The 27,849-nt window shown below is 41.6% G+C and overlaps 1 protein-coding gene across 6 annotated transcripts in view; it reads left to right on the top strand.

The window, feature by feature from the left end:
• The window catches only part of kank1a (KN motif and ankyrin repeat domains 1a), a 247,433-nt gene extending 226,485 nt beyond the window's left edge, over positions 1-20,948 (top strand). For all 6 annotated transcript variants that reach the window (XM_055632821.1, XM_055632824.1, XM_055632822.1 and 3 more), the window contains 7 exons: positions 1,739-1,969; positions 2,400-2,487; positions 5,320-5,539; positions 7,449-7,591; positions 9,864-10,064; positions 15,159-15,257; positions 20,038-20,948. In XM_055632821.1, the coding sequence (XP_055488796.1) occupies positions 1,739-1,969; positions 2,400-2,487; positions 5,320-5,539; positions 7,449-7,591; positions 9,864-10,064; positions 15,159-15,257; positions 20,038-20,100 (1,045 nt within the window). In that variant the 3' untranslated portion in view covers positions 20,101-20,948. The remainder of the gene's footprint in view (positions 1-1,738; positions 1,970-2,399; positions 2,488-5,319; positions 5,540-7,448; positions 7,592-9,863; positions 10,065-15,158; positions 15,258-20,037) is intronic.
• Positions 20,949-27,849: the final 6,901 nt, after the last annotated feature.

Here is a 27,849-nt window from a genome sequence, read left to right as displayed (position 1 = left end):
TGGGTAAATTGAATGGATTAAAGGCCGATAAATCCCCAGGGCCAGATAGGCTGCATCCCAGAGTACTTAAGGAAGTAGCCGCAGAAATAGTGGATGCATTAGTGATAATTTTTCAAAACTCTTTAGGTTCTGGAGTAGTTCCTGAGGATTGGAGGGTAGCTAATGTAACCCCACTTTTTAAAAAGGGAGGGAGAGAGAAAACGGGGAATTACAGACCAGTTAGTCTAACATCGGTAGTGGGGAAACTGCTAGAATCAGTTATTAAAGATGGGATAGCAGCACATTTGGAAAGTGGTGAAATCATTGGACAAAGTCAGCATGGATTTATGAAAGGTAAATCATGTCTGATGAATCTTATGAAATTTTTCGAGGATGTAACTAGTAGCGTGGATAGGGGAGAACCAGTGGATGTGGTGTATCTGGACTTCCAGAAGGCTTTCGACAAGGTTCCACATAAGAGATTAGTATACAAACTTAAAGAACACAGTATTGGGGGTTCAGTATTGATGTGGATAGAGAACTGGCTGGCAGACAGGAAGCAAAGAGTAGGAGTAAGCGGGTCCTTTTCACAATGGCAGGCAGTGACTAGTGGGGTACCACAAGGCTCAGTGCTGGGACCCCAGCTATTTACAATATATATTAATGATTTGGACGAGGGAATTGAATGCAACATCTCCAAGTTTGCGGATGACACGAAGCTGGGGGGCAGTGTTAGCTGTGAGGAGGATGCTAGGAGGCTGCAAGGTGACTTGGATAGGCTGGGTGAGTGGGTAAATGCATGGCAGATGCAGTATAATGTGGATAAATGTGAGGTTATCCACTTTGGTGGTAAAAACAGGAAAGTAGACTATTATCTGAATGGTGGCCGATTGGGAAAGGGGGAGATGCAACGAGACCTGGGTGTCATGGTACACCAGTCATTGAAAGTAGGCATGCAGGTCAATCAATCAATCAATCAATCAATCAATCAATCAATCAACCTTTATTGTCATCTTGCAAGCAACAGTTGTACAGTGCAAAATGAAAAGACGTTTCCCATGTGCAGCAGGCAGTGAAGAAAGTGAATGGTATGTTAGCTTTCATAGCAAAAGGATTTGAGTATAGGAGCAGGGAGGTTCTACTGCAGTTGTACAGGGTCTTGGTGAGACCACACCTGGAGTATTGCGTACAGTTTTGGTCTCCTAATCTGGGGAAAGACATTCTTGCCATAGAGGGAGTACAAAGAAGGTTCACCAGACTGAGTCCTGGGATGTCAGGACTTTCATATGCAGAAAGACTGGATAGACTCGGCTTGTACTCGCTAGAATTTAGAAGATTGAGGGGGGATCTTATAGAAACTTACAAAATTCTTAAGGGGTTGGACAGGCTAGATGCAGGAAGATTGTTCCCGATGTTGGGTAAGTCCAGAACAAGGGGTCACAGTTTAAGGATAAGAGGGAAATCTTTTAGGACCGAGATGAGGAAAACATTTTTCACACAGAGAGTGGTGAATCTGTGGAATTCTCTGCCACAGAAGGTAGTTGAGGCCAGTTCATTGGCTATATTTAAGAGGGAGTTAGATGTGGCCCTTATGGCGAAAGGGATCAGGGGGTATGGAGTGAAGGCAGGGATGGGATACTGTGTTGGATGATCAGCCATGATCATATCGAATGGCGGTGCAGGCTCGAAGGGCCGAATGGCCTACTCCTGCACCTATTTTCTATGTTTCTATGTTTATCACATGTCTGTATTCCCATAGGTACGAAACAACATCCAGCGATGATTCGAGTTCGGATGAAAGCTCATCTTCTGAATCGGATGATGAGTTAGAAGTTCAAGAAAGTTGTAAAGATGAAGTGAAGATTAATTGTGATGTACAGCTAGAGGAACCTTGTCTGTGTGGGACTGAGACGGCAAGTGTGGCAAATCAAGAGGTCGCCAAGTTGGAAACAAATGAAAATGAAGTTGGCAAAGTGGAAGTAAGAGAAAGGTATAACCAATTTTCTGAGATATACATAGTTTTGTGCAATATTATTGTAAGGAGTACTAATAACCCTTTTAAAATCCCAAAATAATACAGGCATACATTTGGGCTGTTGTGTAATTCCACCTCTATTTATTTGCATGTGGTTTCCTCATCTTCTGCAAGTGTTTGTGTTTCATTTGTCTTATATACTGAGCCCATTACCCGAGTTAGGGATTTAATGGTGAAATGCTGAATGATACCACGGATTTCCCTTCAGTTATAGGATAAAGTTAGTGTATGCTCATGCTTAATATTACTATTGCCAGAAAATGGCATCAATTATTGTCTGTTCTTTGAACAAGAAACAGTTAATGAGTCAGATTTGAAGATACATGAATTAACAGAAATTGAAGTGTTTTTAATACCGTGGTTTTGAATTTTTTATATTCCTTAGGTACGAGTTAAGTGAGAAGGTGTTGTCAGCATGCAAAATATTGAAAAACCATCTTAATGATCCAAAAGCAATGGCCAGCAAAGAAGTGGTATGTTTATGTTAAGTATCAATATAGTTTCAATAAATGGAAGTGCAATTATAAATCTTCACAGGCCAATGAAACTTATACTTTAAAAAACATATCTTTGTTATAACAAACTACATATTTTCAAATGCCTTTAATGACATAATATATTTAGAAATTATTATCAAATTTACAGTATCGTCCTTGCATTAAAATAGACATTCTACTGAAACCAGCAGTCTAGGGGATGGACAAGAAGTGGCAAGAGTTAAACTGTATGGCATTATATTGATTTATATTTGAAAATCAGGAGCATTCTCTCATGAACTTTTATTCATGAGGTTAAATTGATTGGGCGGGATGAATGTCTGCGGCAAGGCTCCTTAACACGTGGTTCATTTCAAGCAGGTTATACCTTGTCTCTTGCAACAGATCTTGAACTTGATCATCAAATCCACAAAACAATTGCAGATTCCTGTGGTTGATTCTAATTTTTGGCTTTTGAGTAATTGAGAACTCATGAAAACTGATTAATGTTTTGGCGACAGACTGCTTCATTTCTACTTGCATGCCCGTAAGACCCAGCACTCCTCAACTCCGTGAACCTTTTGATTCTGCCTCCTCTGCCCCTCCCTAACTCCCCCACTACAGCTCAATCAGTAGATTTGCTTGCAAACTTCCAAATAAACATTTGGAATATCTGAGCAAATCATCTGGAGCTTGATTGTAAATGCCAGCAGTTCTTAACAAAACCATCAGAAGTAGTTCATCTAAATGGAATCCAGTATGGGATTTCTGCATATGGCTTGTCAAATACCAATTCTTGCATTTCCACACTGGTTTAGCCATATAGGGAGTCCCGTGGCAAATCTACATGTTATGAATTCCTCTGCAATTATACTGGAGAACTGTTTAGATTCATAGGTTCAGATTCCATCTTTTTGAATTGAGATTGTAAGGGTTAAGAAAGCATTGGAAAAGTTTATCTTTCTTTAAAAAAAATGTTGTTTAGTTGAATGATTTTATTTATCTGTTTCATTAGTTATGGGTATTTCTAGTTTTTAATTGTTTTAATTTATTAGCTTTTAATGCCAGGGATTATCAAAAGCATTTGAATATGCTTAAAAAATCCTCCAACGATGCCAGCTGGTGCATCTGGTGTTTTGCCTCCCATTAAGGCTTTTAGCTTTAGTCTTTGCAGGACCTGCTCCTCTGCCTGCCATGCCTCTGGAGTCTAGGATGGTTCAGGCCAGTGTGGCAGGTTGGTCATATTCATGCAAGTCATCATAGGTAAGGAGTGGAGTTAGGAGTAAACGGGTCCTTTTCACAATGGCAGGCAGTGACTAGTGGGGTACCGCAAGGCTCAGTGCTGGGACCCCAGCTATTTACAATATATATTAATGATCTGGATGAGGGAATTGAAGGCAATATCTCCAAGTTTGTGGATGACACTAAGCTGGGGGGGCAGTGTTAGCTGTGAGGAGGATGCTAGGAGACTGCAAGGTGACTTGGATAGGCTGGGTGAGTGGGCAAATGTTTGGCAGATGCAGTATAATGTGGATAAATGTGAGGTTATCCATTTTGGTGGCAAAAACGGGAAAGCAGACTATTATCTAAATGGTGGCCGATTGGGAAAGGGGGAGATGCAGCGAGACCTGGGTGTCATGGTACACCAGTCATTGAAGGTAGGCATGCAGGTGCAGCAGGCAGTAAAGAAAGCGAATGGTATGTTAGCTTTCATTGCAAAAGGATTTGAGTATAGGAGCAGGAAGGTTCTACTGCAGTTGTACAGGGTCTTGGTGAGACCACACCTGGAGTATTGCGTACAGTTTTGGTCTCCAAATCTGAGGAAGGACATTATTGCCATAGAGGGAGTGCAGAGACGGTTCACCAGACTGATTCCTGGGATGTCAGGACTGTCTTATGAAGAAAGACTGGATAGACTTGGTTTATACTCTCTAGAATTTAGGAGATTGAGAGGGGATCTTATAGAAACTTACAAAATTCTTAAGGGGTTGGACAGGCTAGATGCAGGAAGATTGTTCCCGATGTTAGGGAAGTCCAGAACAAGGGGTCACAGCTTAAGGATAAGGGGGAAATCCTTTAAAACCGAGATGAGAAGAACTTTTTTCACACAGAGAGTGGTGAATCTCTGGAACTCTCTGTCACAGAGGGTAGTTGAGGCCAGTTCATTGGCTATATTTAAGAGGGAGTTAGATGTGGCTAAGGGGATCAGAGGGTATGGAGAGAAGGCAGGTACGGGATACTGAGTTGGATGATCAGCCATGATCATATTGAATGGTATGTTAGCTCCTAGGGCCAAATGGCCTACTCCTGCACCTAATTTCTATGTTTCTATGAGTGATGAGAAGTGCAGATCATCTTATGACTATTTTCAAAATGGTTGCATCACTCACCTCTCCCTTCTCCCAATCCCCTCTGCCTCTCCCTCATTCTTTGTTACACTCCTTACAAACTATTTCTCAAACTTTTATTAATCTGTCTGAATGCTCCCTTCACTGGTCTGTTAGATTTTGTTTAACACTCATCTGAAGTACATTGGGATGTTTTACTACTTTAAAGCTACAAATTATTGTTATTTTATTACTCCACTGCAATTAGCTCCATAGCTTTTCTAATCTTAACTAAAATACCAAGTAGCTAGCCACTTCTGATGAAAGGTCATTGATTATAAACACTAACACACAGTTAACCCCTCTTCACAGAACTAAACCAAATATTTCCAGGAATTTCTGTTTTGTCCTTCAAAACACACAAAACTATCTCCAGCATAGTTTTTTTGCTTTCCAGATACAATATTCTCTAATATATATATAATGTTTGTGTGTATTTTAGAGACTTTGCCTTAACAACATCCAGCATGAATGGTTCCGTGTATCAAGTCAGAAGTCAGCAGTTCCCATCATGGTAGAGGATTACCTGACAGGATTCAGGGAGGTTTCAGCAGAGGCCTTGAAACATGTGGTCAACATGGCCGATGGAAATGGCAACACAGCCCTTCACTACAGTGTATCTCACTCAAATTTTGAAATTGTGAAGTTGCTTCTTGCTGCAAGTACGTTGAATTTTTTACATTATTGCCCCTTGCTGTTAATGCTGTTTTACCTATTTCACACACGTGTATGTTGCAGATGTACATGGATTTTCTTTGTTCTTAACACCTTAAATGCAATCTATCGTGGAATGTAAATAACAGGGTTTCTTTGAAATATGCGTTCTGTTAACTTTAAAGAAATATTGTTTACGTAAACTGAAGATTTTAATTTACAGGCGGACTAAAGATTCAAATACTTGTATGGCAAAGACCAACAACTGTTTATGCAGGGTGGTTTAAAAATCACAATCATTGGTAAATGCCTCGGGTGCTTTGATTGTCATGACACAGAAATGGTCCTGCTGGTTTGATTGTGTTTTCTGATGTCTGCCAAGGAGACATGCACAAATATGTCATGAATGCCATCTCAAAAAGGATTTAAATGTCATGATACATATTGGACTTTTCATTAGTGAATTCTTTGCATTGCTAAAATATTTTTAAATAGATCAAAGAACAGGCATGCTGAATCCACATACCTATTTTACTGCTCCAAACCTAGGTTGGGGGAGGAAAAAGTGGACAAATATGAAGAAAATCAGTACTGGTGGAACTGAAAAATGCCATTTTAGGAAAAAGGCATCCATTCACTGGATTCCCCTGCTATTTATATTCCTCTGGCTTGCAGAAGAGAAGCCAAAGCTGTAAAGTGCATGTTTGATGCATCATAAAAATACTTTGAGTTCAAATCTCTGCATCAGTGAAAGGGGCCCTTTTACAAAACTATTACCACTAAGTCCTCTTGCTATATTCAAATACTAGTGGATGAAATTATATATTTTTTCCCTACATGCAAATTCGCTAATGGTGGTGAACCAACTGCATAATGCCTATTCTTGTTCATTGTGAGGATTTGCAGGAAAGTTATGGTAAGCTTGGGAGGCAAGATGCCACTGGGTATATCTTTTTTAATTCTTAGTCAGATTTAAGAATTGTTAGTAACTAGAGTGGTCTGATGCTAGAATAAGCTAGAATAGTGCTTTCAGTGTGATGTTTCATAGAGAAGGCAGGATGGTAGATTGAGAGGGGAGAGAAAAAAAGACCAAATAATTCATACTTTAAAATTTTAACAATTTAAAGCTGAAGGAATAAGATTTCCCGATGATTTAAAAATAGATAATTTTCAATGTCATGAGGGTTTTTGATAGTTTGAAAATCAATTGAATGCTTAAAATGTACACATGAATTTGTATCCATCTTGTAGTTGGATGTACAGTACAGTAGTACAAGTGGTTACGTTACTGGACTAACAGCCATTGGTCCAGGAACATATGTTCAACTCCTCCTTATGACAGCTACAAGCACTCCCTGACTTGTGTAATGGGTGACTTGCATAAACTTACACTTATGTAAGCAATTCTTTAAGCTCAGTGATCTCGGTAGTGAATTACGTTGTTTACCATGGGTGCTCCCACCCCGTGGCTCCCCGTGTCAGAGTACCCTGCGCACTCCCCCGTGTCGGACCCTTCCCCCTCCCCATAGTAGCACTTTGATTTCAGACCTCTTCTGGAGCAAGTTAAGATTGAACAGGAAATTCCAAAAAACATCCACATCCCATGAATGAATACGTTAAACTAAAAACATTTTATGAATTTGAATAGGGATCCAGTGGCACAGTGCATCTTGGATAACAGCTGCTGAATTTATTATTTTAATGCATCTTGATTTCATCTGGCATGTAAATAATGGTAAGTATGATGAGCTCATGTAGGTTCTGCCCTAACGTTGGTGACATTGCATTCTCTAATTAACTCTTTATTAACATTGGACAATCAATCAAAATGGATGCTCCACTATGTCTCGCTTTACTAGTCGATATTGATAAAGATTATTGAAATTAATTTGAGGTGGTAATATTCTTTTATTACAGATGTATGCAATGTTAATCAGCAGAATAAAGCTGGCTATACTCCGATCATGCTTGCTGCTCTTGCTGCAGTGGAAAATGAGAAAGATATGAAAATTGTGGATGAACTTTTTAGTCAAGGCGATGTGAATGCCAAAGCCAGTCAGGTGACTTTCGTGTATTTTACAGTTTTGAGAAATCGCAACGCAATTCTATAGATTAACTTTTCAGTTCAACAGGGAAGTAAGGATGTAAGGAACAGGGATGTAATATCTTGCGGTTTTTTGGGGGAGTGTGTAGCTGGAAATCTCGTTTATTTTTAGGTGCTGCTTGTTGTGAATTTTCCTTATTTTATGTAGCGAATGGCATTCAGATGCATGTCCTTGCTCCTTTTTCACTCCTTTACTGCATTTATGGCAGCCTTGGTCCTTCACCTTGAATTTTCAGTCAAGCAATAATATTGTTATTCTAATTGGCTATTTAAATTTAAATCTGGATCTCCAAAAGCAGTCCTTTTCTACTTATCAATACCCAAAACATCCATGGTTTGAAATTGATATAGCAAATTCTAAAAATGGGGGGAAAAGCATTTTTATTTTTTGAATGAGATTTAGTTACCAATGCAATAGTAATAACATTGTTAGCAGACAAAGGTAATTGTTTTATAACAGCTGCTCTAGTACAATATTCTTTGATCTATTATTCACCTGTTTTTCTGAGATTTGATTTCCATATCTACCTTTCCATTTTAAGAATGCCTTGTCCATTAGATTTTCTTTCCTTGTGTTTTCTTTCCCACTTGCACTACCCCCAAATGTACATCTGATTTTGGACCTATATTTGTCACTGTTACTCTCGGGTTACATTGTCAATTAACTTTCTTGTGTATATTGGCGCATTCATTATATTTTTAGCCTTCAAGATACATTAGACCAGACATATAGTGTGGAAACAGGTCCTTGGGCCAACTGAGTCCACATCGACCAGCGATCACCCCGTACAGTAGCACTATCCTACACACTAGGGACAATTTATAGAAACCATTCAAACCTACAAACCTGTCCGTTTTTCGAATGCAGGAGGAAACCAGAACCCCGGAGAAAACCCACACGGTCATAGGAGGATGTACAAACTCTGCACAGACAGCACCCGTAGCCAGAATCTAACCCGGGTCTCTGGCGCTGTAAGGCTGCAATTCTACCGCTGTGCCGCACTTTGTTTTCACTTGCAATTTATAAATGTTACAATTAAAACCGAATAATTGAAAAACCCTATGGAACATTATTTCCAATGCACTGGAATATAACAGCATTTGTACAAAACTTTGGTCACTTCCGAAATGGGGTGCTAGTGGGTAACTTCACCTCCACAGAATATGATGACCTTTGGGAGTGTGCTGCTCACATTGGCCAAAATGATTCTTGACCTCTGGATCAAATTGAGGACTATTTCTATCAGCATGCCTTATATACCATTAGTGATGAAAGTGTTGAGGATTAAAGGATTTGGAGTAATTTTGGATAAACTATTTCTTGGCACGGGTTATTGATAGGGGACGATCAGCCATGATCACAATGAATGGCGGTGCTGGCTCGAAGGGCCGAATGGCTTCCTCCTGCACCTATTTTCTATGTTTCTATGTGTCAATGAATTTGGAGTGGGGGGTACTATCTTAGAATTAGATGAGCTCTTCTCGAGGCACTATTTCTCACCCATTCTCCTGGAAACTTGGGTTTTCACTGAAACACCGGGTAAATTGGTTTAATTTTTGTTTTAGGATAGAGATCAACATGTATCTAAAGTAGGAGTACTGAGGCATATGCAGCAAAGATTAATAATTGGAGATGACGTACAAATGAGCTAGGATCCAATGGAATGTCGGTAGACTATGTTTGGTTATGTTTAGAGATCCATCATGGAAATGGGTCATTTGGCCCGCTGAGTCCACTATTGATCATTCTTTCATACCAGTTTTACCACATGCTCATCCCGTCGCTACACATGATGGGCATTTTCTCAAAGGCCATTTAACCTACAAACCAGCACATCTTTGAGACGTAGGAGGAAACTGGAGCCAACCTACATGGCCACAAGGAGAATGTGCAAACTTCCAAAACAATTGTACATGGTCTTTTGGAAGAAGCAGGCTAAATGGCCTGAATGTTACTAAATTAGAATATATATTAATATTGAATAGTATTATCTGATGATATATTTTCCTGTTATTGTGTAACATGACCTTATTACCTGTCTGTATGATTGCCTATGACTCCATTATTAAGCACAAAGTTCCACGTGCAATTAGCAAGTATTTGTTGAAATGGTTTGGAACTTAACTCCAACTACTTCATCCTGCAAATTGTATGAATTCTCAAGCATCTGAATAGTTGCAATGAATATAATTGATCAATTCTCCTCCCTCTCTCTTATTGGTTTTAGGCTGGTCAGACAGCGCTGATGCTTGCAGTAAGCCACGGTCGGATGGACATGGTGAAAGCACTTCTCCTCTGCGCTGCTGATGTCAATATTCAGGATGATGAGGGGTCTACAGCTCTGATGTGTGCGAGTGAACATGGGCATGTGGAGATAGTTAAGCTTCTTCTGGCCCAATCTGGATGTGATTCCACACTAGCTGACAGTGTAAGTTACCATTTAGATGTTCTATTTAAGGGTCTAAATATTTGTTGGTTGTTCTGATCCTTCCCTCTATCAGACAGACTCTATTTATGCAAACCTCAATTTATTAAGAGCGAATGTTTTCAAAGAGTGATTGGATTTCGTGGATGAATCTGACTCTGTTTCAAAGCCAGTTACTGAATGTAAAAGGGTATAGTGTTTGAGTTGTGAAACACCACTTCAATACGGTTGCCATTGACTGCACTGTTTCTGTAGGAAAGCACTAAATAAATAACCAGTTTCCATTCAGTTATTTACCTACAGAGCCGGCTGCTTTAATCTCTTCCCCTTCATTGAGCCTTCCCGCGCCTGAGCCACTGTTTCATTTATTTTGTGTCTTCATCAGATGATTCAAACAGATCTATCATTGTTATGGAACATCCTTGATGTACTTATAGCCAAATGAATGAGGATTATGTGTTTGTGATACATTCATGTTGGAATAGAACCTCCTATATACAGTCCAACAGACAGAGAAATGAATGCATTTTGGGATGACCTTAGCTGAAGCAGTAATTGGGTGGGGGGGGGGGGGTGAGGCTGGTCTTGTTAATACTGACCCTGTGAGGTCTGCCAGGGTTCTTGGACTTAACACCAGCAAATACAAAAGACAACATGAAAATATGCTGCAATCTATTTGGTTAAACTCTGCTTAATTTTGTGGTATGTCCGAGGTTGTTCTTGACCAGGCCGTTTCAGAAACTAGCAGATATAAGACTCTGATGTCTGACATAAGAACTAATGAAATCAATTGCATTGGATTACTCCATGCAGTGTCAGCACGTGTTCTGAATCGATGTCCTACCACTGCTGCACCAGAAACCTGTTGGTCAAAATAACAATAGATACAGCACAGAAACAGGCCCACCGAGGCCGCGCTGACCAACGACCACCGTACACTAACACTATCCTTCACACTAGGGACAATTATACCGGTCAATTAACCTGCAACCTGTATGTCTTTGGAATATGGGAGGAAATTGGAGCATCCGGAGAAAACCTGGCTCGGACAAAACTCTGATCATTAATAACCCTTTATCTGTTATTTGCACTTTATCAGTCTATTTATTCATGTGTTTATATATTTATACAATGGTATATGGACACACTGATCTGTTTTGTAGTAAATGCCTACTATGTTCTGTGTGCTGAAGCAAAGCAAGAATTTCATTGTCCTATCAGGGACACATGACAAGCTCATTTGAACTTGAAAACCCACGTGAGCACTGGGAGAGATGTAGAAATTTCAAAGGTATCAAAGGTATTTTATTGGTCACATTCAGATACACCTAGGTGTAGTGAAGTGAAATGCTTCTTGCCATTTTGCAGCACATAAAGAAGGAATACAGACATAACATTAATAAGAGTTTTAAACATAAAGAACATCCACCCACAATGGTTCCCATTATGAGGGAAGGCACAGAGTCCAGTCCCCAACCCCAGTTCACCCATAGTCGGGCCCATTGAGGCCTCCACAGTTGCCTCTACGGAGGCCCGATGTTCCAGGCCGTTCTCGCCGGGTGATGTTGCTCTGGCGTTGGGAGAGTCCTCTCCGCGGCTTGGGAACCCTGGAACGGCCGCCTCCGTACTGGAGGCCGCGGCTTCCGAAGCCAACAAGGCCGCGCCGGTTGGAGCTCCACAACTGGCGATCTCATCTAGAGATCCCAGGCTCCCGATGTAAAGTTCAGCGCCGCCGCCCGCAGCTGGCCGCCGCCCGCAGCTGGCCGCTCCACAGTCCCGCAGCTCCGCGATGTTTTACCCAACGATCTTCAGCTCACCGGAGCTCCAGCGCGGCGACCCAGGCAAGGCATCGCCCGCTCCACGATAGCGCTCCAGCGCTGTGCCGCCACCGAAGCCGAGGTTCTGGGCGGTCCCCCGACAGGATTCAGATTCAGATTCAGATTCAGATTCAATTTTAATTGTCATTGTCAGTGTACAGTACAGAGACAACAAAATGCATTTAGCATCTCCCTTGAAGAGCGACATAGCAAACGATTTGAATAAAAATAAATAAATAATAAGTGTCCGGGGGGGGGGGGGGGGGGGGGGGGGGGTGATTGGCAGTCCCCGAGGTAGGTTGTTTTGTAGAGTGACAGCGGCCGGAAAGAAAGAAGCTGTTCCTCGACCTGCTGGTTCGGCAACGGAGAGACCTGTAGCGCCTCCCGGATGGTAGGAGGGTAAACAGTCCATGGTTGGGGTGAGAGCAGTCCTTGGCGATGCTGAGCGCCCTCCGCAGACAGCGCTTGCTTTGGACAGACTCAATGGAGGGGAGCATGGAACCGGTGATGCGTTGGGCAATTTTCACCACCCTCTGCAATGCCTTCCGGTCGGAGACAGAGCAGTTGCCATACCATACTGTGATGCAGTTGGTAAGGATGCTCTCGATGGTGCAGCGGTAGAAGTTCACCAGGATCTGAGGAGACAGATGGACCTTCTTCAGTCTCCTCAGGAAGAAGAGACGCTGATGAGCCTTCTTGATCAGAGTAGAGGTATTGTGGGTCCAAGAGAGGTCATCGGAGATGTTGACTCCCAGGAACCTGAAGCTAGAAACACGTTCCACCTCCGTCCCGTTAATGTGGATGGGGGTGTGCGTGCCGCCTCTGGACTTCCTGAAGTCTACAATGAGCTCCTTGGTCTTCTTGGAGTTAAGGGCCAGGTTGTTGTCAGCGCACCATGCTGCTAAGTGCTGGACCTCCTCCCTGTAGGCCAGCTCATCGTTGTTGCTGATGAGGCCAATCACCGTTGTATCATCTGCATACTTGATGATGGTGTTAGTACCATGTACAGGTGTGCAGTCATAGGTGAAGAGGGAGTAGAGGAGGGGGCTCAGCACACAGCCCTGAGGAACGCCGGTGTTCAGGGTGAGGGTTGAAGAGGTGTGCTTGTCTAACCTCACAGACTGGGGTCTGTTGGTTAGAAAGTCCAGTATCCAGTTGCAGAGGGAGGGGTCGATGCCCAGGTTACCGAGTTTGGTGATCAGTTTTGATGGAATAATGGTGTTGAATGCTGAGCTGTAATCGATGAACAGCATTCTTACATAAGTGTCTCTGTTGTCAAGGTGGGAGAGGGCGGAGTGAAGTGCCGTTGAGATGGCATCCTCCGTACTCCTGTTCTTGCGGTAGGCAAACTGATAGGGATCCAGTGTGGGGAGTAGGCAGCTTTTGAGGTGTGCCAGGACCAGCCTCTCGAAGCACTTGGTGATGATGGGGGTAAGTGCAACTGGGCGGAAGTCGTTGAGGCTTGCCGCAGTGGAGTGTTTTGGCACTGGCACGATGGAGGTGGCTTTAAGGCAAGTGGGGACAACTGCTTGGGCAAGTGACAGGTTGAAGATGTCAGTCCAGACGTCTGTCAGCTGTGCAGCACAGGCACTGAGCACGCGCCCGGGGATGCCGTCAGGGCCAGCAGCCTTACGTGCATTAGTCCTACTCAGTGCCACGTACACGTCGTAGGGGGTGAGTGTGAGGGGTTGGTGATCGGCAGGTAGCACAGCCTTGATGGCTGTCTCTAGATTGTCCCTGTCGAAGCGGCCATAGAAGTGATTCAGCTCCTCAAGGAAGGAGGCGTCGCTGGATGTGGGGGTGATGTTGGAGGGTCTGTAGTCCGTGATGGCCTGGATGCCTTGCCACATGCGTCGGGGGTCGGAGTTGTTGTTGAAGTGCTCCTCAATCCTGAGCTTATGGCAGTGCTTGGCCTTCCTGATGCCCCTCTTCAGGTTAGCCCTGGATGAACTGTAGGCTCGAGCATCGCCTGACCTGAAAGCGGTGTCCCGTGCTTTCAGCAGTAGCCTGACCTCGCTGTTCATCCATGGCTTCTGATTCGGGTATATGGTCACCTGTTTGAGGGAGGTGACACTATTGATGGTGGAGTTTATAAAGTCCAGAACAGAGGATGTATAGGAATCAATGTCCGTGTGAGAGTCAAGGGTGGCCTGGGCTGCAAACGCCTTCCAGTCAGTGTTTCCAAAACACTGCTGAAGTGTGAAGTCCGCTTCCTCTGACCAGACTTTAACTGTCCTTGCAGTTGGTTTAACCCGTCTGATGAGTGGGGAGAACTTAGGGAGCAGGAACAATGAGACGTGATCAGACTGACCAAGGTGGGGGAGGGGGATGGCTTTGTAAGCTTCAGCCATATTGGTGTAGACTTTGTCCAGTGTCTTGTCTACTCTAGTGGGGAAGGATACATGTTGGTGGAATTTGGGGAGTACAGTCTTCAGGTTGGAGTGATTGAAGTCACCCGCAACAATGAAGGCTGCCTCGGGCTGCCAATGAAACGCCGCTCCAGGCCCGCAGGTAGGCCGCGAGGACGGGTCGAAGCTGCAGCCCGGAGAAAAGCTGCCTCTCCGACCAGGTAGGAGCCCTGAAAGGTAGTTTCCCCCTTTCCCCCTTCCCCCCCACATAAAAAAGTCTAGACCTCCAAACAAAACACTTAACTAACTAAAATAAAAATAAAAAGATGAAGAGACAGACAGCTGCTGGCTGGGCAGCCGTGCACAGGACAGCGCCCCCTAATTTGGTACGGATAGTACCCATAGTCAGGATCAAACCCAGGTCTCTAGTCCTGTAAGGTAGCAACTCTACAGCTGCGTCACTGTGCCATCCTGAAATCTGTAGGGAGTGGAGTTAGGGGCTGAGAATGCATTCTTATGGCAAACCAGTACTGAGAATTAACATGGAAGATGCTTTGCTGTAATAATACTTACAAAATCAATTGGTGATAGGCTTTTTGATTGGTGCCAGTTCCTGCTCAAAGCTGGTTGTTAAATACAAAGCTTGAAACTGAATTGTTTTTTTTTACAATTTTGGAACAATCCCAGTTCATCAAACTTTATTTGAAAAAAAGATTATTCGCTGCTGTAGTTTTAAATTAGCTGAGAGTAAGTATTTTAATCACATCTCCATGTATTTTCTGGTCATAACATAATTGAAATAAAATTAATTGTTAAATAAAATTGCTGGCCATTGTCAATAATTGATTTCAAAATAAATTTCTGATTTTATAATATTCAGATATTTGAGTAGTATTTTAAGTAAATTAACTCCATTCTATCATTATATTCAGGATGGAAGTACAGCATTATCCATTGCTCTGGAGGCTGGTCATAAGGATATAGGAGTCTTACTTTATGCTCACGTAAACTTCTCCAAAGCTACATCCCCGGTCAGTACGTACTTAGAGATTTGCCTTTAATGTGTGTATATTTAAAGCTTAAATGGTCTGGATAAATGTTCTTTGGTTAAAATCTGTGTTGCTTTACTATCCTCATTAAATGCTTGTATATTTTAGCGTAGTAGTTGCAGTCAATACAGAGCTTTTTGTGTCTCTTTGATCTCTGTAACACATCCTAGCCACATTTTTGGGTAATGTTGCTTAATGTGTGCTTGACAAATTGATTTTACTTCTCTTTGGCCTGTGAAGGAAATGCCTACGTGGAGCTCTCTCCCTCTGTTTAATACAGTTGTTGCTTTGACAACATTGACTTGCACCTATCTCAGACATTCCTTCTAGTCTCTCCAGCTCCCCCCTCCCTCTCTGCAACTTAAAGCATTATTGTTTTCTCACTTATTCAGTATTGATGGCAGATTCTTCCGGAAATGTTTCTCTCATCACCAATGTTGCCTGACCCGTTGAGTGCTTCCAGGTTTTTTTAATTTTCCAGCATCTGTTTTTCCTTGCCTTAATCCACTATTGTTCTTGGTAACCAAGATCTAAATAGAGTTCATTGTACTTAAATAGTAACAATGATTAGAATATTGAGTACAAGAACACCTACATTTGCCAGTAAATTAAGGTAAATTTATGTTAATAATTATTAACCATATAATAACCATATAACAATTACAGCACGGAAACAGGCCATCTCGACCCTTCTAGTCCGTGCCGAACACATAATCTCCCCTAGTCCCATATACCTGCGCTCAGACCATAACCCTCCATTCCCTTCCCATCCATATAACTATCCAATTTATTTTTAAATGATAAAAACGAACCTGCCTCCACCACCTTCACTGGAAGCTCATTCCACACAGCTACCACTCTCTGAGTAAAGAAGTTCCCCCTCATGTTACCCCTAAACTTCAGTCCCTTAATTCTCATGTCATGTCCCCTTGTTTGAATCTTCCCTACTCTCAGTGGGAAAAGCTTTTCCACATCAACTCTGTCTATCCCTCTCATCATTTTAAAAACCTCTATCAAGTCCCCCCTTAACCTTCTGCGCTCCAAAGAATAAAGCCCTAACTTGTTCAACCTTTCTCTGTAACTTAGTTGCTGAAACCCAGGCAACATTCTAGTAAATCTCCTCTGTACTCTCTCTATTTTGTTGACATCCTTCCTATAATTAGGCGACCAAAATTGTACACCATACTCCAGAATTGGCCTCACCAATGCCTTATACAATTTTAACATTACATCCCAACCTATACTCAATGCTCTGATTTATAAAGGCCAGCACACCAAAAGCTTTCTTTACCACCCTATCTACATGAGATTCCACTTTCAGGGAACTGTGCACAGTTATTCCCAGATCCCTCTGTTCATCTACATTCTTCAATTCCCTGCCATTTACCATGTACGTCCTATTTTGATTTGTCCTGCCAAGATGTAGCACCTCACACTTATCAGCATTAAACTCCATCTGCCATCTTTCAGCCCACTCTTCCAACTGGCATAAATCTCTCTGTAGACTTTGAAACTCTACTTCATTACCCGCAACCCCACCTATCTTAGTATCATCTGCATACTTACTAATCCAATTTACCACACCCTCATCCAGATCATTGATGTACATGACAAACAACAGTGGACCCAACACAGATCCCTGTGGCACCCCACTCGTCACTGGCCTCCAACCTGACAAACAACCATCCACCATTACTCTCTGGCATCTCCCATTCAGCCACTGTTGAATCCATCTTGCTACTCCACCATTAATACCCAACCATTGAACCTTCTTAACCAACCTTCCATGAGGAACCTTGTCAAAGGCCTTACTGAAGTCCATATACACAACATCCACTGCGTTACCCTCATCAATTTCCTGAGTAACATCTTCAAAAAATTCAAGAAGATTAGTTAAACAAGACCGGCACAAATCCATGTTGACTGTTCCTAATCAGACCCTGTTTATCCAGATGCTTATATATATTATCTCTAAGTATTCTTTCCATTAATTTGCCCACCACTGACGTCAAACTAACAGGTCTATAATTGCTAGGTTTACTCTTAGACCCCTTTTTAGACAATGGAACAACATGCGCAGTACGCCAATTCTCCGGCACTATTCCCGTTTCTAATGACATTTGAAATATTTCTGCCATAGCCCCTGCTATTTCTACACTAACTTCCCTCAATGTCCTAGGGAATATCCTGTCCGGACCTGGAGACTTATCCACTTTTATATTTCTCAAAAGTGTCAGTACTTCCTCTTCTTTGATCCTCATAGTTTCCATAGCTACTCTACTTGTTTCCCTTACCTCACATAATTCAATATCCTTCTCCTTGGTGAATACCGAAGAAAAGAAACTGTTCAATATCTCCCCCATCTCTTTTGGCTCTGCAGATAGTTGTCCACTCTGACTCTCTAATGGACCAATTTTATCCCTCGTTATCCTTTTGCTATTAATATAGCGGTAGAAACCCTTCGGATTTACTTTTACCTTACTTGCCAAAGCAACCTCATATCTTCTTTTAGCTTTTCTAATTTCTTTCTTAAGATTCTTTTTACATTCTTTATACTCCTCAAGCACCTCATTTACTCTTACCAAGTGTCCAATTTCCCTTGAAAACCATGGCTCTTTACAATTTTTACGATTTCCTTTCAACCGAACAGGGACATAAAGATTCTGTACTCTTAAAATTTCACCTTTAAATGTACTCCATTTCTCTTCCACATCTTTCCCATAAAACAAACTGTCCCAATTTACTCCTTTTAAATCCTTTCGCATCTCCTCAAAGTTAGCCTTTCTCCAATCAAAAATCTCAACCCTAGGTCCCGTTTTGTCCCTCTCCATAATTATATTGAAACTAATGGTATTGTGATCACTGGACCCGAACTGTTCCCCAACGCATACCTCTGCCACCTGACCCATCTCATTTCCTAACAGGAGGTCCAGTACCGCCCCTTCTCTAGTAGGTACTTCTATGTATTGTTGCAAAAAACTATCCTGCACACATTTTACAAACTCCAACCCATCCAGCCCATTTACAGAATGTGTTTCCCAGTCTATGTGTGGAAAATTGAAATCTCCCACAATCACTACCTTGTGCTTACTACTAATATCTGCAATCTCCTCACATATTTGCTCTTCCAATTCTCGCTCCCCATTTGGCGGTCTATAATACACCCCTATAAGTGTTGCTACCCCTTTCCCATTTCTCAGTTCCACCCAAATAGCCTCCCTAGACGAGCCCTCTAATCTATCCTGCCAAAGCACTGCTGTAATATCTTCCCTGATAAGCAATGCAACACCTCCACCTCTTGCCCCTCCAATTCTATCACACCTGAAGCAACGAAATCCTGGAATATTTAATTTCCAATCACAGCCCTCCTGCAACCATGTTTCACTGATCGCCACAACATCATACTTCCAGGTGTCAATCCAGGCTCTAAGTTCATCCACTTTTCTTACAATGCTCCTAGCATTAAAATATACACATTTAAGAAACCCACCCTCTCTTATTCTCTGATTATTTTCTTTTTCTTCTCTCTCCCCTACATTTTGGGTCAGAGTGCTACCATTCTCTGCCCCCTGCTTCACACACTGACTGCTAGCTTTCCCAATTTGAGTCCCTCCCCCCAACCATACTAGTTTAAAGTCTCCCCAGTAGCCTTTGCAAATCTCCCCGCCAGGATATTGGTCCCCCTTGAGTTCAAGTGCAACCCGTCCTTTCTGTACAGGTCGCACCTTCCCCAAAAGAGGTCCCAATGATCCAGAAACTTAAATCCATACCCACTGCACCAGTCCCTCATCCACGCATTTATCCTCCACCTCACTCCATTCCTACTCTCACTGTCGCGTGGCACAGGCAGTAATCCTGAGATTGTTACCTTTCCAGTCCTTCTCCTTAACTCTCTACCGAACTCCCTAAATTCTTCTTTCAAGACTTCTCTTTTTTTAATTTTTATTAATGCTTCATTATTAATTCACCTTTCCAAGTAATTCTGTCCTTGTAGTTAGCTGGAGTTTCAAGCCTTCATCCACTGCACTGCTCCTGTGTTTTATTGAGGGGGATCTATTTTGCACCTTAAATGAATGTTAAATATCTTGGTGGGAATTACATTTTAGTTCTTTCAACTCGGGGAGTACTTGGAGTATTGTAAGGGTGCAGAGATTTATGAGTATGTTGCCGGGACTTGAAGCTCCCTGAGTTGTAGGGAGAGGTTGGGCAGGTTAGGTCTTTGTTCTTTGGAGCGCAAGAGGCTGAGGGTTAATCATATAGTGGGGCATAAAATCAAGAGGGGATCAGATAGGATGAAAGGACCATTTCTTTTTCCAAGGGTAGGAGCACCAAGCACAAGAGGTTTCAGGTGAGGAAAACATTAAAAGCAATCAGACACAACTTTCTCCATGCAGAATGTGGAGGGTATATACTGGGTACATGGAACAAGCTGCCAGAGGAAGTTGTTGAGACAAGTACAATAATAACATTTTAAAAACATTTGGACAGATTCATGGATAGGAAAGGCTTAGGGGGATATGGGGTAAATAGGTGTAACTTTGATGAGGCATGGATGAGTCAGGCCAAAGGCTCGTGACTCTAGACTTGAAAGAACTGAATGGAAATAAATTGCATTCGAATAATGTAAATTGGTTAGAACATTGGGCAAACAATGCCTATTTGTGCCATTCTTCAAATTCTTTCAATAGTGTTCAATGTATACTTTTAGTTGAATGTGTAATAGCTTTCCAGCTCCTAAATCTGTTCTTTGTTATTTTAAAAGGGAACACCTCGATTAGGAAGGAAAACCTCTCCAAGTCCAACGCGCCGAAGCAAATTCGATTGATTAGTACTTCACCTAATCCTTTACCAAGCTGCTATGTATTGTTAATATTGACAGATACTGAATGTAAATGTGTGCCTGAGCTCACCAGCAAAATAACTGTTTCTTAGCAATAGTACTAAAGGTAGCTCTGCCAATCCATTGACCAGCAACTAAACTGAAAAGCTTTATGGGAGCTGGCATTGTTCACTCTTCATGATGCTTAGCATTACGGTGCTGATGTTACAAGCTTTATCAGAGTGTTTAAAATTCCATCTTTGTTTTTTAATCCTTGGTGATCACATAATATGTGACGGTTTCATTTGACTGCATTCAATGTTAGAAGTTATAATCTATATTTTTGTCTATATAAACTTCATTAAAATAAGTGTCATGATACTTTTTAGAACTATATTTATATTTGATGAAAATATAGAATAAAATGGTAACATTCAAATTAAGATGATTTGGGGGATGACCTCTGTATAGGTTTCCCTTTATCACAGAAACTATTTCCTGATTATTGAAACTTTTATATATCAAACAAAATCGTTTGTATCGTTAAAAATTGAGTCTTACAGTATTTTCAACCTATTTTATACATAGCCTAAAATAAATTTACATGAAAAACAATTTACTATTGACACAGCTTTTTAATTATTTTAGAATTTGTCATTTGTATCTAATTTGGTTTTGGTGACAATGAGGTATTATTTGTATATCGACCTGTCCAATTAAAGCCCTGTATATGGATTTTTGTGCATATTTATAAGGCTGAAATGTTGTCACATTTAAATTGTGGTGTGTATTTAAATGTTTGAAGTGCCTTAGATCCTTGCCATATTTTCAGAATAAAAGTTCCATTATACTAATATGTTGTATTGTTAAATCAATGTAATTTAAATATATAAACTCTAAATCAGCTCCAGTATTAGGTCAGATCCTTTGCTCATTTCGGAGCAGCATCAAAAGTACTGGATTTTTAATATTTTTTACATTTGGTGTCTGCGGCTCATTAAACCCCTATTAATACCCATATCAATGATGTTTCCTGGGTACAAGTATATTTGGCAAATAACATTTGAGTCCACTGTTGCAATAAATGATATTTGGTAACTAAAGTTCAATTGCCATTGGTTGCATTGTTTCCATTGTTTCTGAAGATCAGCTCCACTTCACGGTTTGTTGGAAATTAGTTGCAGCATTTTGTCAGAAAAGATTGAAGAATGTGGCCAGGCAATGATATAGCATTCAAGAAGGAACTGCAGATGCTGGAAGATCGAAGGTACACAAAAATGTTGGAGAAACTCAGCGGGTGCAGCAGCATCTATGGAGCGAAGGAAATAGGCGACGTTTCGGGCCGAAACTCTTCTTCAGACCTAGTCTTGTACCTAATGATATAGCATTGTTCCATGTTGGACTTACCCAAGTTTGGCTAATAATACTAGGTAACCATAGTACTGCAGAAATCTAAGCTCATAGTGCAACCAACCACACAGCCCATTAAAGGTCATGGTTGCTGAAGTTGGTGTTGTGCAGTGTTACTCTACCCTCTGCTTTTTTTCAGGTAGTCATGCCAAAATGAGGGCCTAGCCTGGTTGGCGTAGGTCTTTAATATTGGCTGTCTTTTGGAGCTAGTGCTTCCCATGGATCCCTTTGTTGGTGGGGAAGTCAGAACCTGTGATGGACCCGGGTTCAATCCTAAATGTGGGTGTGGTCTGTGTGGCGTTAGCATATTCTCTAGGTGTTCTACCTTCCTTTCGCATCGCAAAGATGAGGGCTGGTAACTTAAATGATCACTGTCAATTGTCCCTAGTGTAAAGGTGAATGGACTAATTTTGAGGGGAGACGTGGGGAGAATGGAAACAAATATTAGATTAAAGTGAAATTAATATATTCTGATTGAGCCGAAGAGCCTGTTTCTGTATGAACTCTGATCTGGACTTGTCTGTAGGTGGCACAGGAAAGATATCACTAATGCCTTCTCTGCCGAATCTTCCAAATCCACTGGAAGAATAAATGAACCTATATCAGTGTCCTCTCCCAGTCTAACATCTCCAGCAATGAGGTCCAAATTACACTCCCTCAGCCCCCTTGGGCAGTCAATGTTGTTCACAGACTTGTGACGTAGACTTGCTAATGTGAGGTATATCACATCATTTATTTTTATCCTTTTTGATGACTGCGTTGATGCAATGAATTCATCGCATCCATCTGCCCATCTTCTTCTTCTTTCGTGTGGCGTGCACAGCCTAAAGTTGTAGGACAACTTGTTCTATTTGATCTTCCGTTTGTACACGTCGAGTTGATTGCATTAGTCGAAACAGGGTTGGTTGCAATCTTCCACCCCCATCTGCCCATCAAACACCTCCAGTCACAGTTTAAGGATAAGGGGGAAATCTTTTAGGATGAGGAAAACATTTTTCACACAGAAAGTGGTGAATCTCTGGAATTCTCTCCCGCAGAGGGTAGTTGAGGCCAGTTCATTGACTATATTTAAGAGGGAGTTAGATGTGGCCCTTGTGGCTAAAGGGATCAGGGGGTATGGAGAGAAGGCAGGTACAGGATACTGAGTTGGATGATCAGCCATGATCATATTGAATGGCGGTGCAGGCTCGAAGGGCCGAATGGCCTACTCCTGCACCTATTTTCTATGTTTCTATAATGGAAGCACCTGCAGGTTTCACATTGGCTCAATCAGTCATCTCAGAAGCCAAAGTGGAATAAAGTCACCTTCATTTGAAAGGATTTGGCTATAAGACCATGCTGTTTAGGGTGGCTTTGTTACTTCATCTTGGTGCAAAATAGCATGTCATCACTACTATTTGCTAAAAGGCAGGTGGTTGAATAGCTCTTTGGAAACTCTGCAGATGATATCTCCAATTAATTGCTCTTTCTCTAAATGGGCAATAAAGTGGCACTGAAGTCAACTCACTGATCACCCCTCTCTTGCATACTATGGCTCCTTTTGGAAAAGCCACCCCTCCATGTTTTCATGCTCCATATCTCTAATCTTTCTCAGACAGACATCTCCCACCTATGCCTTGTATTATTTAGGCCCTTCTGAAATTCCCTCCCAAGCCTCCTTTGGAACTCCTGAAAAGTTTTCACGTTTTCCAATCTTATAGTCATCTCTCCTTTTATCTCCTTTGTGACGGTGTCAATTTTTGTTCGATAATACAGTTGTAACGAATTATTTGGATGCACTGAAGACCTTGAATTACATTTGAGCTTCTAATGGTGAACCATCAATGGGTTAATCTTAATTGTTATTATTTTATAGAAAATTAATTATTACTTCTAAAACGGCAGAAAATAAATTGGATTGAGTTGTTACCTGATTTTCTATTCATTATTGATTTTTTGGCCCAAATGTTTATATTTAACTAAATTACTATTCTGCCCCTTTCTCCATCCTTGCACCTCCCACCCCCTCCCCCCCTCCACCTTATCCACGTATGTTCTCTCTCCCCCCACCTTATCCACGTATATTCTCCCCCCCCCCCCCCCCCCTTATTCACGTATATTCTTTCACTGTCCATGCTTGGTTAATGGTTAGTCTGGAAGTACATACTTACTGTGCTAATTCAAGAAATAACTTTGCTCCCTTTGTGTGGCTGGAACTGATATTAAAATAAAAGTAACACCACTGTTAGAGCATTGATGTCTTCAGCAGATGGTTGTTGCTTTAGTTGCAGATGTCCAATGTGACTCCTGGTGGCTTATAGACAAATATTTGATGTGCTTCCAGTTCAAGACACCAATGTGCCCCAGCTATGATTTCAAGTTAACAAAGAACTAAAGACAAAAAGGCAACGATTAAATATTAAAGATTAAATTTGTAACAAAGAAATAAAGGCATAACACTTTAGAATCATAATTTCCATGAAGCATAAATTACTGATTTGGTTTCTGCTCTGATTAATCTATCTAGTAGATTTAATACTATTGTTGCCAAATGTCATCTGCGAATTGAATTTAAAATCTCATTTATAATCAAGCTGCCAATATTATTCTTTGTGAGAACAGCCCAGAATGACACAATGTCTACTTTTTTTTCCCCTTGTAAGTCAAACTCAAATAAATTATTTTAAACCTGCAAAACAATAGCTTAGAGCTAATACCTTGAAATTACATTTTAAGGTTCAGCTTCACACATTTTGGGTCTCAATTGTTTTAACCTCCCCTTGCCCGCACACTGTCCCTGGACAATAAAGATCCATGATAAAGGCCCAGAAAAGTGAATCTGTTTCCATGTCTCAGGATCATCTCTCAACGAGGTCAGACATTTGTGATTAAATTAATCACCAACTGCTGATCTGATGAAGAGTCTAGAACTCAATTCTCATTCTGCAGATGCTGCTTGTTGGCACAGTTCTTTGGCAATTCTGACTTTGTTTTTTCCAGCTTCTGTTCTGCAGTTTTATTTGTTTTCCCCCATTGGATGAGTGTCAGCAAGTTATTTGACCATCTGCAGAAAAGTGTATTCAAAAGAGAGTCAAGAGTGATTAATTGTCATATATACCAGCAACAGAACAATGAAGTTAGTTGCTGCAGAGAGTGGGTGAACCTGAATTGTTAAGACATGGTAGACCACAGACTAAATGTTGGTAAATAGGATTAGTGTAAACCAACCAGCCTGTTTCTTTACTGCGTGACTCTAATATGTTTCAGATTTATTACTAACTTTAATCCAGTTTGGGAAACAGTAAGTAGCCTTTAACAATTTGTTTAAAAGCAAGTGACAGCAACACAATACTCTTATAACAATGACACAGTGAGTGGTGACAGAGGTGCATAGTAGCAGGGAAGGTGCAGGAAATGACACGGCAGAGCTGGCAGAGAAATGGAACCAAATGTAGCGCTGGAGAGGTTTCAAAATGTGGAGCACGATCCAGCTGAAATTTTAAGCCAAGGGTTTTGAAACCAACACCCCAAAGTGCAGGAAATAGGCAAGGTTTTATGCAGGATGTGGGTAGTGGAGTTCTGAGAAACTGCAGCTTATATAATGCAGGCCAAAGTAACTCAGTAAGCAGATTTGTATTTTTTCCAGAAAGGAACATAAAAGCAAGTTATTGCATGTGATAAAAATCTGAAGTAAAATACAAGGGGCTGGACACACTCATGAAATGCACCCTGGAGAATTAGCAACAAGGCGGCTGGTGACAGCAACGTTGAGCTGCGGACCATCCCTGACAAACATAGAAACATAAAAAAATAGGTGCAGGAGTAGGCCCTTCGGCCCTTCGAGCCTGCACCGCCATTCAATATGATCATGGCTGATCATCCAACTCAGTATCCTGTACCGGCCTTCTCTCCGTACCCCCTGATCCCTTTAGCCACAAGGGCCACATCTAACTCCCTCTTAAATATAGCCAATGAACTGGCCTCAACTACCTTTTGTGGCAGAGAATTCCAGAGATTCACCACTCTCTGTGTGAAAAATGTTTTTCTCATCTCGGTCCTAAAAGATTTCCCCCTTATCCTTAAACTGTGACCCCTTGTTCTGGACTTCCCCAACATCGGGAACAATCTTCCTGCATCTAGCCTGTCCAACTCCTTAAGAATTTTGTAAGTTTCTATAAGATCCCCCCTCAATCTTTTAAATTCTAGCGAGTACAAGCCGAGTCTACCCAGTCGTTCTTCATATGAAAGTCCTGACATCCCAGGAATCAGTCTGGTGAACCTTCTCTGTACTCCCTCTATGGCAAGAATGTCTTTCCTCAGATTAGGACCCTTCGATAGCAAGCAAGGAAGGGTGTGGTGGAGACCTTGACGTCTCTTAGCATAAACTGTAAATTACTTTTAAAATTGACACGAAAATACACCATATTTAAACACTAGGAAATGGTTAAACACCTTTAAGATAATTAAGAAGTATATGTGCAAAAAGAAACACCTAATATTTCAGACTGATGCTCTTTTGTAGAACTGGAAAACGATGGCAATGTTACAGATTAATTCACAGTGAGTAGAGGAGGTTGGGTTTGGTGGGAGGGGAGAACAAATAGCAGGGTTTATGAAAGGATGGTCAGGCATAGCAATATCAAAAGGACCAATATTGCAATGCAGCTCTGTATGTCAGTTAACGCTCACAACATTAGAAAACTGGGTTTGATCTTGACCTGTGTAGTCTGCGTGGAGTTTGCGTGTTATCTCTCTACCCACGTGAGACCACACCTAGAGTATTGTGGGCAGTTTTGGTCTCCAAATTTGAGGAAGGACATTCTTGCTATTGAGGGAGTGCAGCATAGGTTCACCAGGTTAATTCCCGGGATGGCGGGACTGTCATGATGAAAGAATGGAGCGACTGGGCTTGTATACTCTGGAATTTAGAAGGATGAGAGGATATCTTATTGAAACATATCAGATTATTAAGGGTTTGGACAAGCTAGACACAGGAAACATGTTCCCGATGTTGGGGGAGTCCAGAACCAGAAGCCACAGTATAAGAATATCGGGTAGGCCATTTAGAACGGAGATGAGGAAAAACGTTTTCACACAGAGGGTTGTGAATCTGTGGAATTCTCTGCCTCAGAAGGCAGTGGAGGCCAATCCTCTGGATGCTTTCAAGAGGGAGTTGGATAGAGCTCTTAAATATAGCGGAGTCAAGAGATATGGGGAAAAGGCAGGAACGGGGTACTGATTGTGAATTATCACAGTGAATGGCGGTGCTGACTTAAAGGGCCGAATGGCCTACTCCTGCACCTATTGTCTATAGTTCTGCCTGTTCCTCCAGTGATTTAGTGATAGAACAAGGGAATCAGAGGCCACAGCCCCAGAATAAAGGGATGATGAGGAATTTATTTTGCCAGAATGTGAAGAATCAGCTCTGGAGGCCATGACATAGGGTATTTTTAAGATCTATAGGTTCTTGATTAGTAATTGCGTCAATAGTTATGTGGAGAAGGCTGGAGAATGGGGTTGAGCGAGGAAAATAGATCGGCCATGATAAAGAATGGCGGAATAGACTCAATGGCCCAGATGGCCTAATTCTGTTCCTATGTCTCATGGTCTTATTATGGAAACGGGCCCCTCAGCCCAACAAGGCCACGCTGACCATCCATCACCTGTTCACACAAGTTCTATGTTATCCCTCTTTCTCATCCACTCCCTGCACACTAGACAATTTTATTTTTGCTTAAGCGAATTAACTTTGAAACCCACAAATCTCATGCCCCCGTGATGTGCTGCTCAGTTAATTGACTGCTTTCAATGAAAACATTCTGCAAATAAGTGGCAAGGTGACGCGGCAAAAAAGGAGTCAATGAGACAATAAGGAAATGAAAGGCAAGTTTCACCTGGAAGGGAAATCAACTGGTTTTCAGTCTTAGTTTATTATTGTCACATGTGCTGAGGCCCAGTGAAAAGCGTTGTGTTGTATGTTATCCAATCAGATCAGATAATACTGTACATAAGTACAATCAGGTCAAACTCAAGTACAATAGATAGAGCAAACGGGAAGATACAGAGTATAGAATATAGTTCTCGGCATTGTAGTGTATCATTTCCATCGCCGAAATGCAAAGTCCATAAATTATATCACTTCTCCACATTTTACTCCAAATGCCGCTATAATTCCAGTATACGAATGGTGCAAAATGAGTCATACAGTGCCCTTTGGACCAACTTGCCTACACTGGCTTACATGTCCCAGCTCCACTAGTCCCACCTGCCCGCGTTTGGCCCATAGAGACTCAAGGAACTGCAGATACTGAAATCCTGATCTGAACACAAACTCAGCGGGTCAGGCAGCATTTATGGAGGGAATTG

The sequence above is a fragment of the Leucoraja erinacea genome, chromosome 3 (genome assembly GCF_028641065.1).
Source record: "Leucoraja erinacea ecotype New England chromosome 3, Leri_hhj_1, whole genome shotgun sequence".
In the NCBI taxonomy this organism is placed as follows: domain Eukaryota; kingdom Metazoa; phylum Chordata; class Chondrichthyes; order Rajiformes; family Rajidae; genus Leucoraja; species Leucoraja erinaceus.
Note: the sequence above shows the minus strand (reverse complement) of the source record. Positions and strands in the feature narration are given on the sequence as shown.